The sequence below is a fragment of the Ctenopharyngodon idella genome, chromosome 1 (assembly GCF_019924925.1).
Source record: "Ctenopharyngodon idella isolate HZGC_01 chromosome 1, HZGC01, whole genome shotgun sequence".
NCBI classification, from domain to species: Eukaryota; Metazoa; Chordata; class Actinopteri; order Cypriniformes; family Xenocyprididae; genus Ctenopharyngodon; species Ctenopharyngodon idella.
The window spans coordinates 23,065,331-23,082,246 of record NC_067220.1 but is presented as its reverse complement, the minus strand read 5'-3'; the positions used below and the strand labels follow the sequence as shown (position 1 = coordinate 23,082,246).

At 36.3% G+C, this 16,916-nt stretch overlaps 1 protein-coding gene across 5 annotated transcripts in view; it reads left to right on the top strand.

Annotated features, from left to right (window-relative positions):
• Positions 1–16,916, top strand: part of cntln (centlein, centrosomal protein) — a 129,087-nt gene that overhangs the window by 1,445 nt on the left and 110,726 nt on the right. For all 5 annotated transcript variants that reach the window (XM_051898363.1, XM_051898362.1, XM_051898364.1 and 2 more), the window contains exons 3-9: positions 1,351–1,439; positions 2,947–3,031; positions 8,095–8,229; positions 8,825–8,974; positions 14,104–14,237; positions 14,318–14,480; positions 14,625–14,789. In XM_051898363.1, coding sequence (XP_051754323.1) covers positions 1,351–1,439; positions 2,947–3,031; positions 8,095–8,229; positions 8,825–8,974; positions 14,104–14,237; positions 14,318–14,480; positions 14,625–14,789 — 921 coding nt within the window. The remainder of the gene's footprint in view (positions 1–1,350; positions 1,440–2,946; positions 3,032–8,094; positions 8,230–8,824; positions 8,975–14,103; positions 14,238–14,317; positions 14,481–14,624; positions 14,790–16,916) is intronic.

Sequence of the window (16,916 nt, the reverse complement as noted above, 5' to 3'; positions counted from 1 at the left end):
CTGCAAAATGTTTCTAGTGGACCTGAGAATTATCAGGGAGGCAGTTTTACTTTATTAATATTTGTATAAATAGCAACATTCAATGAGTGCACTCATCCAGTGGGCATTCATGGTCTGCTGTATAAGATAAATAATTCATCAATACGACTGCCTTTCAACATATCAAACACCTTCCATTCCATGAGAAAATCCCTGTAATGTGTGAGAGTTGCTCAATCTTCTGATGTAGTGAGCTTAAGCACTTGTGAAGAGACCACCTATTTGATGGAGGACTTTTCTTAATTTGTCATTAAACACAATGAAGACTAGGAATAGTGAGATCTCTATTTCTATTCATTTGCACAGTCTCTCTCTCTCGCACACGCTACTTTGTATGTTTAGCCTATGGTCTATCAAGGTCTGCCTGCACCATTTAGTAAATAATTAATTAGACACTTTTGAATAGGGTTTAAAATTCATGTACTAATTGGACACCAGCAGATTCTGTAGGGATTTATGACTTTAATCTTATAATGATGTGGACATAATTTAACAGATAATTTTATATTAAGTTGATCTGGTATAATTCAGTTTTTTTTATTAATGTCAGAAAATGTAGTTTTTAGATGTCTCTCATTAAATGTAATGTAGCTTAAAAATCTTTGAAAGCCATTTTTTTTTTCCCGAAGACACTTTGAATTGTAAGTGTGTTTCTTGCATGTCTCTCTGCCGCCGCTTTCTTCTTTAGGCAACTAATGAGTTCAGATTCAATTTTGTTTTTTGCTTTTTGTTTCTGTTCAATTTTTTCTCTATAAATAGCATTACTCTGATTTTTGTTTCAATTGTTAGAACAGAAATGTTTTATGTTTGTTTTTTTGGTGGAATATGTTGGTTAGACAACATGACTTTTGGTGGAGTTTTTTTTATATATATTTTTTTCAAATATTAGTAAGCAACAATTTCAGTTTACACAAACACACACACACACTTATATATGCATAAGAATAATTATGTCAAACTACATATATATATATATATATTATATACTCGCACACGCACACACATTAACGTAAGACCATATAACATAATTTGACATAATTATTAGTTCTCGTGTGTGTGTGTGTGTGTGTGTATAATATATAACTAATTGTTGCTTACTAATATTTGAAAAAAAAAATGAAAAACTCTAACCAACATATTCCACCAAAAAAACAAACAAACAAAAAAACATAACACTGACCATATGTTAGGAAAAAATGAATATACAAACAGACACTCATAACTGGAAATTGCGCATTTAGAAGCTACTTTTTACATTTTTGAGCATCACCAACAAAATAATTGTATTGCTGTTGTATTTGCTTCTAATAGGCAGACAAGGAGTTTGTGTGGTCGCTTTGGAAGCGGCTTCAAGTGGCCAGTCCAGATCTCACGCAGGCAGTGAGTCTTGTAGTGGAAAGGTGAGTCACATTGTAAAGTCACCTGCTTTTATTAACGACAGCAAATCCCTTCCACCGATTCTTCCAGTTTCTTTCTTCTATTGAATCTTTATACTCTTACGTCTCAGACTTGAAATAAATGCTGTTTCCGCCACAAGAAATCCCTGATTTGCGAGCACACATCGCAGCAGTTCTGCAGGGGTGTGTGTTGGGTGGCTGCGCCGTTGAACGCAGTTATGAGAGAACCCGAGAGCAGATGATGATCTAAACCCCCTGTTATCCTCCGCACAGACTCCCTCCCTCTCTTCCCATCTAAACGCTAAAAAAACTCCTCTTTGAGGGATATACACTAGATTTAACATGACTTATGACCCTCAAAGAGGGTGTGGGGAGCTACAAAAGTGGCATGGGAACGTGTTGAGGGGGAAAAAAAGAGATCAAATTCGCAATTCTGAACGATTGCCATTGTCATGGCTTTTTTTGAAAAAGTTATTATGATGAGATGTAGGTAGATAGAACCAAATTTTACACATGGGAGGAAATTGAGGCCACTGGCATGGCTCTTTATTTATTTGGGTAAATATTAAATAAACCTTTCTGCCACCTGATGAAAGGTCAGCGATATGGAGAACTTTTTTGTGACCAAAAGCTCAAGCTTAGAAAATATGTTCCTTGATCTAAAAGCGATGATAAATAAAAGAGTGCCAGCCAGGCTACGTTCTTCCGTATCCCTCACGAGCTCCTTCCTCAGGCACAGCCAACAAACCAAGCTGCTCCTCAAAGAACTGGCAACATGCACCTGAGGGCGTGTGCATATATCAGCATAGCGCCACACGGGAGATTGACATGATAATTGTGCTGGCTCTGTGAAGCACACAGGCTTCTGGGAATTCTGGCCAGTCTGGTAGTGAGCGAACGCTTGGCTTGGGATATGGTTAACATCACCAAGCTTCAAGGCAGTGGTGTACTCTGAGGAGAGCGGTATCATGTCAGATGTCCTCAGGGAGAGATGGAATGAGAAAGGGTGGAAGAGATTGAAAAAGTGAACCAGGGAAAGAAGGATCCCAGGTGAGTGGCGGCTGTTCAAACAAACTTGCCCCAATTGTGATTCTTTTGTCTTTTCCCCCCAAACACCCACTAAAGAGGGTTAGACGCTGAAAGGAAAGGAGTGTTTGTGTTCCCCAGTGAGTAGTGTTCCTGTTTTGATATCCTGATAATTACTGATACCTGGAGACTGGAGTTATATCCCATCATTCCCTGTTGACCCTCTGCGGTATAAGCTTAGAGAACGCGCTGAGTGGTTGAAAGGCAATTTTGCCTGTTTCTTCTCCCACAGCATCCAGTCTATCCTGCAGTGTTTTATCTCCTAACCAAGCATCACCGTTGCATCATCCCAAATAGATTTTCAAATGTGAATGGCTACAGCATTCGCTGAGGCCAGTGGATCAGTTCATCCTCTTCTGTATTCTGTTACTGTGGCTGCCTGTGCCTCTAATTTTGCTCTTTTGTTCAATCTGTGCTGTACTAGAGAGAAGCAGAAAGCTGAGAACAAGGACAGGAAAGTTCTGGAGATCCTTCAAGCAAAAGACTACAGAATCCAAGAGCTGGAGCAGGTACTGTGAGAGCTTTACGCAGCTCTGGAATCAACTTAACCGCAGCCACAGGTGTACAGACATGCATGTGGTCTGAGAAACCTTCGTCTCTCCTTTTTTTAATGAGCATCTCTGACTGCTTGATAGATCTGCTTGGATGACAGCTAATGATGAAGCCGTGTTGTTAATTCACCTTTAATCATGCCCCTTAATGAAACATCTGTCAGTCGGCTTCATTAGCTGCTCTGTCTCTTCACCAGCAGTGAGTCCGTCAAACATGTCCACTCATACTGCTCGTTTGTGTAAATAAGATTAGCCATGGCTTGACAACCCATAGCAGACCAAACTCGAACCTGCTAAACACCACGCCTCGGGTCTGACATCATGACAGCGTTATTAATTATTATGAAAGCCGGTGTGTGTTTTTTTTTTTTTTTTTTTTTTTTCATAGCAGGAATTACGCTTAGTTTGTCAGCACCATAGATATGAATAACTATATGGCACATTAGAAACTATTGCTAATTACAGTGATACGTCTGCACGTCTGCCATATTGGAAAGGTCAAGATCTGCCTGGAAGTCAATTGACAGATGTGCTTTGCAACAGGCTCTAGCAGTCCCTTCTAACGATTTTCTCTGGATTTGGTTTGTCATAAATGTCAGTTACATGTTACAAGTTACATGCATCAATATGGTGCACTTTGAGAGCAAAATTTGCATTGACTTGACCTAGATTTTTAAAGGACTCAAATCTCTTTTTACTTGTGACACTGTCTACATTACATTCACACTGTTTTTTAAAAAAACAAATAATAATAATAATAATCATCATCATCATCATCATAATTATTGTTACTATTATTTATCATTATTTATTATTGTTATTATTATTATTATTATTATTATCTGACACAATATATATTACAGTTGTAATAACTGCACTGTAAAATAAAATAAAAGCACTTGCATATTAAGTATATTAATTATTTTACTTTATAGTATTTGTGTATTTAATTTCTTCACTTGTAAAAGTTTAGTTTTCACATTTACTGCTGAGAGATCTATTATGATAAGTGTAAAAATATTTTCAGTTTAACATGAAACTGGCATGCTGGTGGCACAGATTTCTTGGGAAGCACTGATGGTTTGTAACAAGACAGATTTAATAGATATATCGGTATATAGATATATAACACTTTAGTATAGGGAACACATATTCACTATTAACACATATTCACTAATAAACTCCTAATGTGCTGCTTATTAATAGTAAGTTAGTTGCTAAGTTTAGGTGTTGGGTAGGATTAAGAATGTAGAATAAGGTCATGCAGAATAAGGCATTAATATGTGCTTAACAAGTAACAATAAACAGCCAATATTTCAGTAATATGCATGCTAATAAGCAATTAGTTAAAAGACCCTAAAATAAAATATTTCATATTAACTTGTTATATTATTACAGTGTTATTGTGTTTTATTGCTGACAATCGCCTATTGTGTTTGCTGACAGATTATTTATTCTCCAAACCATAAACTATGCTTATAGCAGTATTATAGCAAGTGTGCTGATATGTAGTACTACAGTACAATTTCAAGTGTAATGTTACTTTTATACAACAATTCTATAAACAAGACATTAATATTAAATTATGTTTCTGCCATAGCATCAATCTTTGAATGTTGCCAAGCAACAAACAGACTGGAACAAAGTATGTGAGTGGACCTGAGCAACAAAGAAAATTCCCATACTTCACTCACTAGGGAGAGAAAACCTGCTCTAAATGATCCTGAAGCATAGAAAACACCGACTCACATTGCTCACATACGCTAGTCTATGGGAAAGCAAAAAAAACAAAAACATACAAGCATAGTAATACAAATAGTGAAACATTCCAGTTCTGATGTACTTCATATCAGCACTAAATATGGAACACCGCCAATCAAATTAGACACCCAGAACTACAGTAACTGTTGTATAAATCACATTTAATCATTTGAGCATTGTGAAACATGGCACTCTTGGTTGGGCACATACTTATTGATACATCATCCATACATTTGTAAATTGTAAATAGTATTTATATCGGTATAAGTATATAATGAAGTTAGATTATAGATTGTATATACAGTGGGTTATATGACCTGCAGTATATTAACTGCACAAAATACATTATACAAACCATAAAGTAAAATGTTGACAGTTCCAAGATGGCAGATTTCTTGACATATCCAGAGCAAGCGAATACCGTTCCTACGTATTAATACCTATTGTACATATATGCACACATATGGCCTTTGTTTCAGTTTCAAAACCAACTTTGCAAATTTTGAAGTTTTAGTATGCAATATTATTAGGAGATTAAAAATTAAGTTACAATTTTGAATGAGTCAAGTTTTCTTCTGTCAGGTTTGAGTTTCAGTGGCCTGTTAGTGGAATATCACCATTGTGCCCTGTTTGAGAAACTCATTAATAGTCAGAATTCTGGGTACCACTCAAAACCACTGGCATTCGCCTCATCCAAATTTTGCGCCAAATGAACCCAAATGTGATTAATTGCTTTTTCCTTCCTTGGCCCTGTGATGGTCTGCTGAATCCTCATCTCATCTCTGCATTTCCACACTAACTTTGACCAGCTTTCCTCCCACCCCACCCCCTTCCATTACCCCTCTTCTTCCATTTTTGTAACATAATTAGCTTTCATTTTTGAACTGCACTGGGGATTTCTAATGCTAATCTCTCTGTCCTAGACCTCTTAACTTCTTTAAACCTCTTTTCCTACCAATCGAGAAGTACTGGGGTTAAAACAGTGCTTGCCTACCTCATTATCAACATTTTGAATTGAGCTTCACTTGTGCTATAAATCTCTATTAAAACCTGCATTTGCATGGTGCACAGACTGAACATAAGTTCTCTATCTATAAAGATTCAAGTGATTTCCCCCAACATGGCAATTAATTGCCTCCCACAGCTCAGGGTTATTTTTTGAGATATCAGCGTTGAGTCTACACAACTGGTTAAAGTGTGTGTTAGCAATAGGAGTGCATTATCAGAATATCAGAGATGGTGCAGGGATATCTGTGAACGATATTGGATATTTGCACTGAACAAAGAGCATTTCTTAAAGGGTTAGTTCACCCAATAATGAATAATTCACCCTCATGTCATTCCAATCCCATAAGACTTCCGTTCATCTTCAGAACACAAATGAAGATATTTTAATGAAACCTGAGAGATTTCTGTCCCTCCACTGAAAGTCCATTCCACCAAAACTTTGATGCTTTGAAAAGTTCATCATAAGGATATTGTAATAGTAATCCATATGAATCGTGCAGTTAAATCCAAGTCTTCTGAAAAGACACGTTCACTTCATATGATGAACACATTTCATTTTCACGCTTTTATTCACGTATAAACGTTGATTAACGCACATACATAGAGCTCAACAAATATTGTATACGGAAGCACAACCGTTCTTGCTTGATATGTGTTTTTATTATCTCTTTATGAACTTTTTGAAACCTCAATGTTTTGAGGTAATGGAAACAAATGTCTTATGGTTTTTGGGTGAACTAACCCTAAATATAGTTCACCCAATATATAAGTCCTTCTTTTTACAGTGTGTTATTGTGTTTCACACTTGGTTGAGTTTTCTAGTCTTTCTGTTTATACTCCACAATCCATGAGACAGGTTCAACACATGCACACTACGACTGCTTTGTGATACTAGTGATGCACCAAAATAAATTTATTACAGAAACAACGAAAATGAAATTAACATGTTCCTTTAGCCGAAAACCAAAATAAAGTTTCAGTAATTGAACTGTTTACGCTGTTTAAGGTTTTGTGTTCTCATGTATTGAGAATCTCATGTGATATAGTAGAGAAGCGCTAATGAAACATCAATTATTTCGGCCCTTCAAAATGATTTCTTCCAAAAAAAAAATATATATATTATATTATACTACGGGGCTGTTGAATACTCAAATCTGATTGGTTGACCAACGTTCTAAGGTGTGCAATTATTTTCAGGGAAACGCAAGGGTAAAGTAGTTCTAGCAGGTCTTGACCGCATTGCAGTTCCATATCACTTTGCCTAATGTTTTCATTTATTTCAATAGGTCCTTACAGCCTAGAACCGCAAAAGAACCAAAACCCACAACGACATCGACCAAGCAAATAATACAATAGAATGAAAACAGCAAATTATTGTAATGGTTTTTGCCACAAAATCCGTTTTATTGTGTCCTGAAAGCGCATACTCTCTCGCACGCTCTCTCTCTCTCTTTCAAACGTACACACGTACTGTATAGTATGGACACACATTCGCAAAGAAGCGTTTGGTCAGCGCTGCTCTGACTAATTAATCAGTAAAATAGTTTAGCAACTTAAGATACATGACTCACCAGGTGGTAACCGTAGTATAAGCGGAATAATTGACTTCGGGCCGTTGAATTCTTAGAAAATAATGCACACCCGAGGTGTAACCACCTCCGTCAGTTCCTGCATTACCACCTTGGGTGTGCATTATTTTCTAAGAATTCAACAGCCTGTCGTCAATTATTCCTTATTATATTATATTATATATATTTTTTTTTTTGGAAGAAATAATTTTGAAGGGCCAAAATCATTGCTTCTCTACTATATCACACACTATATATATATATATATATATATATATATATATATATAATATTACCATTTCAAGCAAATATTTTCAGTTGTAATTTTAGCTATATTTTCCACTGGCACAATCTGCTCGCGCCTTCTCGGTGACCAAATGTACATGCTTTATATGTGAGACGTAGCAGCAAGCAAACAATTTAAGCATGCTTGTAGCTTTATCATGTCCTGCTGACACGTCACAGCACAGCACAGCTAATTCCATGGACATTTAACCCATGTCTCACTTGCAAACATTTAGCAATACAGAACGAAACGCCTGTGACATATGCTTTCCCGTAACAACTGACCCCATTACAGAAACTATTAATGAAACCTAACGCTCAGTCCTGTAAACACTCATACCCAGATTGCTTGTGACTAACGGCTGTCTCTCACGATCACTCGTGTGGCTCTTTAAACAGAAAGTGACGGCACAAGAGCAGGAGATAAACAACCAAGTCCAGCGGTTGCGTGGCAGTGAGGAGGAGTGCGGTCTAATGAAGAAAGAACTGGCAGCTCTGCAGCACAGACTGGGGAATAAGAGTCGACAACTTAAGGTTTGGACAAATTTCCACTGGCACCACTTTTAAAGTGCTGCCTCTGTGCCTGTGACACTGGGAAGAGGGGGGGGAACTGACAAGCCCCTGGAGGCAATCGCCTAAGGCCTCAAAATCCCGGGTCGACGGCAGGGCGGGGGTGGTAGCGACAGCGGAGCTTGGAAAAGCAGCTAACTTTCTCAATAAATACTTAATGATGGCCGAGCAGAGGAAAGTGTGTGTATGTGATGTGGCTTCTCCTTAATTACCTTCTGATGGGACTGGCATGATTAATTGATAAAGTGAAGATCTAGGGAGGATGTGTCTTTGCAGGGTCTCTCTTAGCAAAGGGAGGGAAGGATAGTATGGACAAAAAAGAAAGAGCAAGAGATCAGCATCAAAGGCAGGCTGGCAGGACTAATGGGCCTGTAGTGGAGCTATTCTCATTAGAGCTGTCATTAGAGCTAAAGATGGCCCCTGCGCCAGGCTACCTGCGTGGGCTTCGGCTTGCCCTGCCAACGCAGGTGAGCTCCAGACCTCGCTCTACAGCCCTGCCCGCTCTGCCGCCCTTTCATCCCAGCGCTGCGACTGTCTCTCGCTCTCTTTTCCCCGGCAGGAAGCGAGGAGGCAGGCGCAGGAGTGCGAGGAGGAGGGCAGGCGTGCCCTGCAGGAAGCCAGGCAACAATTAGATGCTCAGCATTCGGCCTCTCAGGCAGAGCTGGAGAGATTGCGGGACCAAGAGGCCGTCAGCAGTTCCAGAGTCAAGGTAAGGTCCCCCGCTTCGCACCCCGTTCTTTTTTTTCTACTTCTTCTTTTCTGCCACTTTCTAAGCAGGTTCATGTAAATGAACTTGTCTCACAATGCGCAAATGTTAAATATTGATAGATATGTTCGGGGGGGTGAAATAATGACTAGGTGGGCCCAATTTTTCTTTTCCCCACTCAACAGTGGGAGTGTACCCCGTGCAACGTGACCAGAGCTGTTTTACATGTGGCCCCAAATCAGTCCTGCCTGCTGTCGCAGTTCTTAGCGACTTGGGCTATAATGACCTACTACAGACGGAGCAGGAGCTGTTGTTAGCATGTTCCATAGGGCCTCGTTCAGCATTTGTGTATGTTTAATAGGGCTTGTGTCCTCTTGGGTTGAGTGTCACTCAAGCACCTGTGTGATTACCTGCTTTACATACAGATTTGTGTTCATTACTCTCCATGGGGAAGAGCAGAGGCAGGTCTGTGTGGACCTTAAACTCTAACTAGTCCAATTAAATTAGACTGTAGTGGTGCTCGGACTCTGTCCCCTTTCCTCCTGCGTTCTCTGTCTCTCTCAGTGCCCCTGTCAGCACTGGCTAGTTTTTAATGAGGGCTGGCCCATGCTCTCTCTGGCCTGAGCGTTTGATGCTCGGCATCTGTTTGCTTCTCATTATCTCCATCAGTTCCTGTGATATGCTGCTGATAGGCTTCCCGCTTTAGTTGCTCATGTTTTACTTTCCTTCTGTTGTCTTTCTTTTGTTTCTTATTAGTTTGTGGAGACTGCTCCCCGTCAAGTGGGTCTATGTTAAATAAGAGTGTCTATGATAAAGAAAAGAAAAATCTTTTAAAAATCTACAGTGAATATAATATTTACTTGTGCAGTTAATATTTAATGCACAAGTAAAAAGTAATGTCTTTATTTATAAATATGTGTGTGTGTGTGTGTATATGTATGTATGTATGTATGTATATATATATATATATATATATATATTATATATATATATATAATATATATATATCTCACACTGTAAAAAAAAAAAATCCCTGTAAAATTTACTGTAAAAAAAAAAAAAAAAAAAAACGGCAGCTGTGGTTACCAGAACTCTGTCAAAAAATACGGTAGCAACGTTTTAGGTTTTACTGGACAGCACTTAGTTTACTGTCTATTTTACAGTTCAAAACCCTATAATTTAAAGGTTTATATTGTAATAATTACGGTTCAGAACTGTTTATTTTACACACTGTTAAAAAAAAAACACGGTAAATTTAAATTTACGGTAAAAAAAAAGTATATTGAATTAACTGATATAATGTTAATTTACCATCCTATTGAAGTACTAATATCTGTTTTGTACCTTTTGTAATACACTGACAACCACCAAACACAGTGGTGATGAGTCACATGATGAATCACAAGCTCATCAAAAGCAGCTTTTCCACAAGCTGAGAAGGACAGTACAATACAATACAAAGGTGTACACAGTGTCATTCACACAAACACTAAACACCATCACGGTAACACACATGAAATTATAAAAATGCAATAAACATTAATTTAACAACATTAGGGTTTTATGTTCCATCTAATGTACATAACTGATTAGAAAAGACTAAGAAAAACTAAGAGGAAACATGGTTATTTCAACAAAAATACATCAAATGTGAAGTGTCACACAGGGAATTGTGGGAATGTCAATTTACTTTACAGTTTTTTCACTGTAAATTATACAATGACTTATTTTTCACTTCCAAAAACTGTAAATTTAACGGTATTTTACTGTAAAATTACATTAAATGTACTGTTAGATCTATTACAATTATTCACCGTATATAGTATGGAAACTTTCTGTAAACCAATTAACTGTTTTTCACCGTAGCATTTTTACAGTCTTTTACCATTAAAATCAGTCATTTTTTACAGTGTACAGTTGCAAGAAAATGTATGTGAACCACTTGCAGAATCTGTGAAAATGTGCAAAATGTTAACAAAATAAGAGAGATCATACAAAATGCATGTTATTTTTTATTTAGCACTGTCCTGAGTAAGATATTTTGCATAAAAGATGTTTACATATAATCCATAAGACAAAAAAATAGCTGAATTTATTAAAATGACCCAGTTCCAAAGTTTGTGAACCATTGATTCTTAATACTGTGTGTGGTTACCTGGATGATCTACGACTGTTTTTTTTGTTGTGTGATGGTTGTTCATGAGTCCCTTGTTTGTTCTGAGCAGTTAAACTGAGCTCTGTTCTTCAGAAAAAATCTCCAGGTCCCAAAAATTCTTCAGTTTTCCACCATCTTTTGCATATTTGAACCCTTTCCAGCAGTGACTGAATGATTTTGAGATCCATCTTTTCACATGGAGGACAACTGAGGGACTCAAACACAACTATTAAAAAAAGTTCAAACATTCACTGATGCTTCAGAAGGAAACACGATGCATTAAGAGTCAGGGGGTGAAAACTTTTGAACAGGATGAAGGGTTTTTTATTTCGCTTGAATATCATTTTTTTCCATTTAGTACTGCCCTTCGGAAGCAACAAAAGATACTTGCATGTTTCCCGGAAGACAAATTAAATACAATTTACCTTGATCTTCAAATTCCAAATGTTTTCACCCCCCGTCTATTAATGCATCAAGTTTTTTTTTTCTTGAGCATCAGTGAATGTTTGAACCTTTTTTAAAAGTTGTGTTTGAGTCCCTTAGTTGTCCCCAGTGTGAAAAGACGGATCTCAAAATCATTAAGTCACTGCTGGAAAGGGTTCAAATATGCAAAAGATGCTGGAAAACTGAAGAATCTGCAGGACCTGGAGATTTTTTCTGAAGAACAGAGCTCAGTTTAACTGCTCAGGACAAACAAGGGACTCTTGAACAACCATCACAAAACAAAAAAAACAGTCGTAGATCATCCAGGTAACCACACACAGTATTAAGAATCAATGGTTCGCATACTTATGAATGGGGTTATTTTAATAAATTCAGCTATTTTTTTTGTCTTGTAGATTATATGTAAACATCTTTTATGTAAAATATCTTACTCAGGAGAGTACTAAATAAAAAATAACATGCATTTTGTATTATCTCCTTTATTTTGTTAAAATTATTAACATTTTCAGAGATTCTGCAAGTGGTTCACATACTTTTTCTTGCAACTATATGTATATGTATATATTTGTATGTATATGGGTCAATGACGTGACGGGTCATTTTTTTGTCCAAAGGCCTTAATTATAATAAAAAGCAAAGAAATGGCATCCAAAGTATGTAAGGTAGTGTAACTAGATCTCTTTTATTGAATCCAAAAGGTTTTAATTATATTTTGCTACATATAAAGGTATTTTAAAGATTTTGAAGTGTCAAAAGGTCATTCAGTTTAACCGTCCAAAGGCCAATGCAGCCACTTCATTTGTGATTAAAATATCTTAAAATGTAATAAATTTATATATTTTTTATTCTGGCATGATTTTATAACATCATATATCAACATAGTGCAAAATGGTTTTAAAATTATGTGTAGAAGTCGTTGCTTTGTTAGGATAAAGAATGTCCGGAAAAATGAATTTCATTGATGTCATTCGGAGTAACCAATATAAAGGGTCCATTTTGGATCAAGTCATACGGTCAGTATCATGTGACATAATTCAGACCACATGGTCGTGAAGCAAAGTAACTAACTCTCTTTTAACTATTTGAAAAATGTATGTTTTCACTTGCTCCTACACGTCCCGAAACATCAGGTCATTCACTACAACCACTGTGCAACTATATATTTATATAATCTCAAGGTTTACTGGGTTTTACATGATTCTTTGATTCTTTTGTAGTGTGGGTTTGGTGAAGTGTACTAAAAGCAAAAATTGTCATGTGTGTACCTTCTTCTCACCTCTGCTTCCTGGGGGGTATTCCAGAAAGCAAGGTTAAAGGAATAGATCACCCAAAATTGAAAATTCTGTCATCATTTACTCACCTTCAAGTTGTTCCAAACCTGTATGTATTTTCCTTCTTCTACTGAATACAAAAGAAGATATTTTGAAGTAGCGGTGGGCGATATTTTAATAATTTAATATGTATATTTTCCCATATAAAAAATAAAATACCCATAGTATTTGTTCCATACTATGGAAGTCAATGTTTAAAACTGTTTAAAATTATTAAAACAAATACTCACACAATTTTACTTCTATGTTTTAATTTTAACAGTATTTTGTTTGGAAAAATTTTAATTACCTTGGTTTTTGATAATAAATTTGTATTAAATAATAAATCCAAAAAATAAAACAACATAGAATTTCTGAAAAATAAAACATTTCATACGGCCCTGTTATTGTAAAATAAATAAATATAGTTGGTAAAGTTCTATGAATTCAATTGATCAGACATGCGTTTTGATCATTAAAAATTTAATTAAACTGAAAAATTAAACAAAATGTTTTTATAAAATATCATGTGTTGTAACCATCCAATGAAAAGAGATTAAAGTTTCTCCTTTTACATGTGATTGTATACATCTTAATCATTATTTTCCAAAAAAAAAAAAAAAAAAAAGGTTAAGTATATATTTCAGGTAGAAAGTATTTATTTTAAAATTTCTTGAATTAATTCATAAGTATGATTATGTTTTTTGGCGAGTCACACCACAAGGCATTTTATAACCTGCACAAACACTGCCTGGTCATTAAAAACCAAATTGTATAATAATAATAACATAATAAGAAGAATCTTTACAGTGACGCATACAGTGTCTACTCTACAGGGGTCCTTTCTTATAATTTTCTTGTTCTATGTTTTTTCCATTCATATTTCTATGGCGCTTGCATAAATGTAGACTGTCGTTCACAACACATCATTTTTTTTTTCAAATATTAATAAGCATTGACACTGCTTTCTTTTTTTTTATTTAAAGAAACAATAATAAAAGATAGTGCCAAACAGCTTTAGATTTTCTTTTGAAGGATTTCACTTTTTCTTTTTCCCAAAGTGAATTCAGAAATTAAAAACAGGAGAAGCATGTTTATTATATGTAAATGACTGCATGAATTGTGTTTCTGACGGATTTTTGAATAAACTGATAGATCTAGACCAGAAAATGAACGTTGTGTCATTGACTCAGCTGACAATAAACATTCAATGTCTCTTTCAGAGTTTGGAAGAGGAAGTATTCAGAAGCAGACAGGACGTGCTAGAGGCTCAGAGTCGCTCAACTGCTTTGTCCCTTCAGCTTTCCTCTGTAGAACGGGAAGGAGCTGACAAAGAACAGCAACTCTGTCAAATCAAGTAAGCAGCAGTTGCACAGATCTGGCTGAGCTTTGATTAACCCTGACCATATGAGCTGATCGTGATTTGTGTGCATCCAGGCGCGAGCTACAGGACTTGCAGTGTCTGTACAGGCAGAGTGTGGAACATGCAGGAGAACAGGCCCAGCTTATTCAGCAGCTGGAGGGGCTTAACCTGGACACGCAAAGAGTCCTGCGCAGCCAAGAGGAGGCCCACACGGCAGACACTGTCTCCTACCAGAAGGTACAGGAGCGCATCTGTTGTGTGAACTTAGCGCCTGTCCTCACGAGTGAACGTGGTGCCCCTGGGGGAGTGAACTTGTGTTCTAGCAAGGACTTAACTGCATTAACCGAGCTTGTCCTTCACTGTCTGTTTCTGCTGTGACAGCTCTACAGCGAGCTGAGCGTGTCATACCAGGCCCTTTGGCACAGCCAGGAACAGCTCCGCCAGCGGGAAGCAGCCCTCAGCATGCAGCTCAGCCAGAGAGATCAGCAGATCCAAGAACTCCAGGCACAGCTGCAGAGTTTCACAGCAGCCGCGGGGCACTGTGAGGTGAGTCCGTGTGGGGAGCACCATGACAGATTTACATCATGCTCAATGCCCTTTGTATGCAAAGCAAGCTGAATGAGCACTTCAGCAAAACCACACACCGTTCATTTCCTTTTTCTCCTCTTAGTAAAACCGCATCCATAATAAATGAAATGCCTTTCAGTAAGAGATGAATGGGAAGAGATGTCCAGGAGTTTTTGTTCATTTTTGCAAGTCTTCATGCTGTCTGACAACTCCAAAGCATTTGACATTAATCCTGCTAATGTTTCACATATATATGCATATGTGGGGTTAGTAACATTTTTGTATGGTTTTTAAAGAAGTCTCTTATGTCTCCAAGGCTGCATTCATTTGATCAAAAATACAGTAAAACAGTAATATTGCAAAATTGTATTACCCTACATATGGATGCTTATAATTAACCGACAATAAGAATTTTGATCGATTAATTGGTTAAATGGTTTAAAGGTCATTTAAGTCATTTTAAAATAATTTGTCAAGAAATTTTGAAAACGTTTGCTGCATGGTTAAAAATATGCTACACATATAAAATTGAGCTTTTGAGAGGAAAAAAACCCCAGATAAGTCGCATTTTATTTTTACATTAATATAACATACGGGTAGGTCTAAATAAAGCGAAATGTTTACAAACATAAACACTATAAACCTAGCTATAAGCTATTTTAGTTCCCCTCACTCCACAACAAATCCTTAAAATTAACGGTATTCAGAACAGAACAATGATGAAATATAAAAATAGCTATATATACATCAAACCAAAACAGATGCATTTAAAATAAAACTGAAATGGAAACCGGCTTTGGACTTACATAGCCTACCTCTCTTATTCAGCACAAATCCAAATGTTTCCATATTTGCAATGTATTTGGATGCTAAATTATTATTTATTATGTAAACTAGTCTTTGTACTTCACTTGTGTTTCATTATCCATGTAAAACATCATCCTTAACATGTGCAGAAATGTGCTTGTCATCAACACCACAGTGGGGCGGTGCTCACGCTGAACGGCACAGATTGTACTACGGACTATTTAAATTGAGCAGTGTAACTTTTTATACAGTAGTTTTGGTTGACTGTATTTTATTTTGATACTGAACAGGCTGCGATGTCAAGTTAGCAATGCTAGAGCTGACATGTTGAGTGTGTGTGCATGAGGCGTCTGCGCGATCACTTTGAAAGAACAGCATTTATCTGAAATAGAAAGCTATTGTAACATTAATATTCAAAAGTTTGGGGTCAGGAAAACTTTTTTTTTTTTTTTTTGGAAAGAAATTAATACTTTTATTCAGCAAGGATGCATTAAATTGATCAAAAGTGACAGTAAAGACATTTAGAATGTTACAAAAGCTTTCTATTTCAGATAAATGCTTTTCTTTTGAACTTTCTATTCATCAAAGAATCCTGAAAAAAACTGTTTTCCACATTGATAATAATAATAATTGTTTCTTGAGCAGCAAATCAGCATATTAGAATGATTTCTGAAGGATTTAAAGACTGGAAAGACTGGAGTAATGATGCTGAAAATTCAGTTTTGCCAACACAGGAATAAATTACATTTTAAAATATATTCAAATAGAAAACAGTGAATTTAAATTATAATAATATTTCACAATATAACTGTTTTTACTGTATCTGGGATCAAATAAATGCAGCCTTGGTGAGCATAAGAGACTTAAAAAATATTAAATTACCGATCCCAAACCGTAGTGTGTGTGTGTGTATAAATATATATATATATATATATATATATATATATATATATATATATATATATATATATATATATATATATACACAGTGGTATGCAAAAGTTTGGGAACCCCTTGCAGAATCTGTGAAAATGTGAATAATTTTAACAAAATAAGAGAGATCATACAAAATGCATGTTATTTTTTATTTAGTACTATCCTGAGTAAGATATTTTACATAAAAGATATTTACTTATAGTCCACAAGACAAAAAAATAGCTGAATTTATTAAAATGGCCCCGTTCAAAAGTTTGGGAACCCTTGATTCTTAATACTGTGTGTGGTTACCTGGATGATCTACGAATGTTTTTTTGTTTTGGGATGGTTGTTCATGAGTCCCTTGTTTGTCCTGAGCAGTTA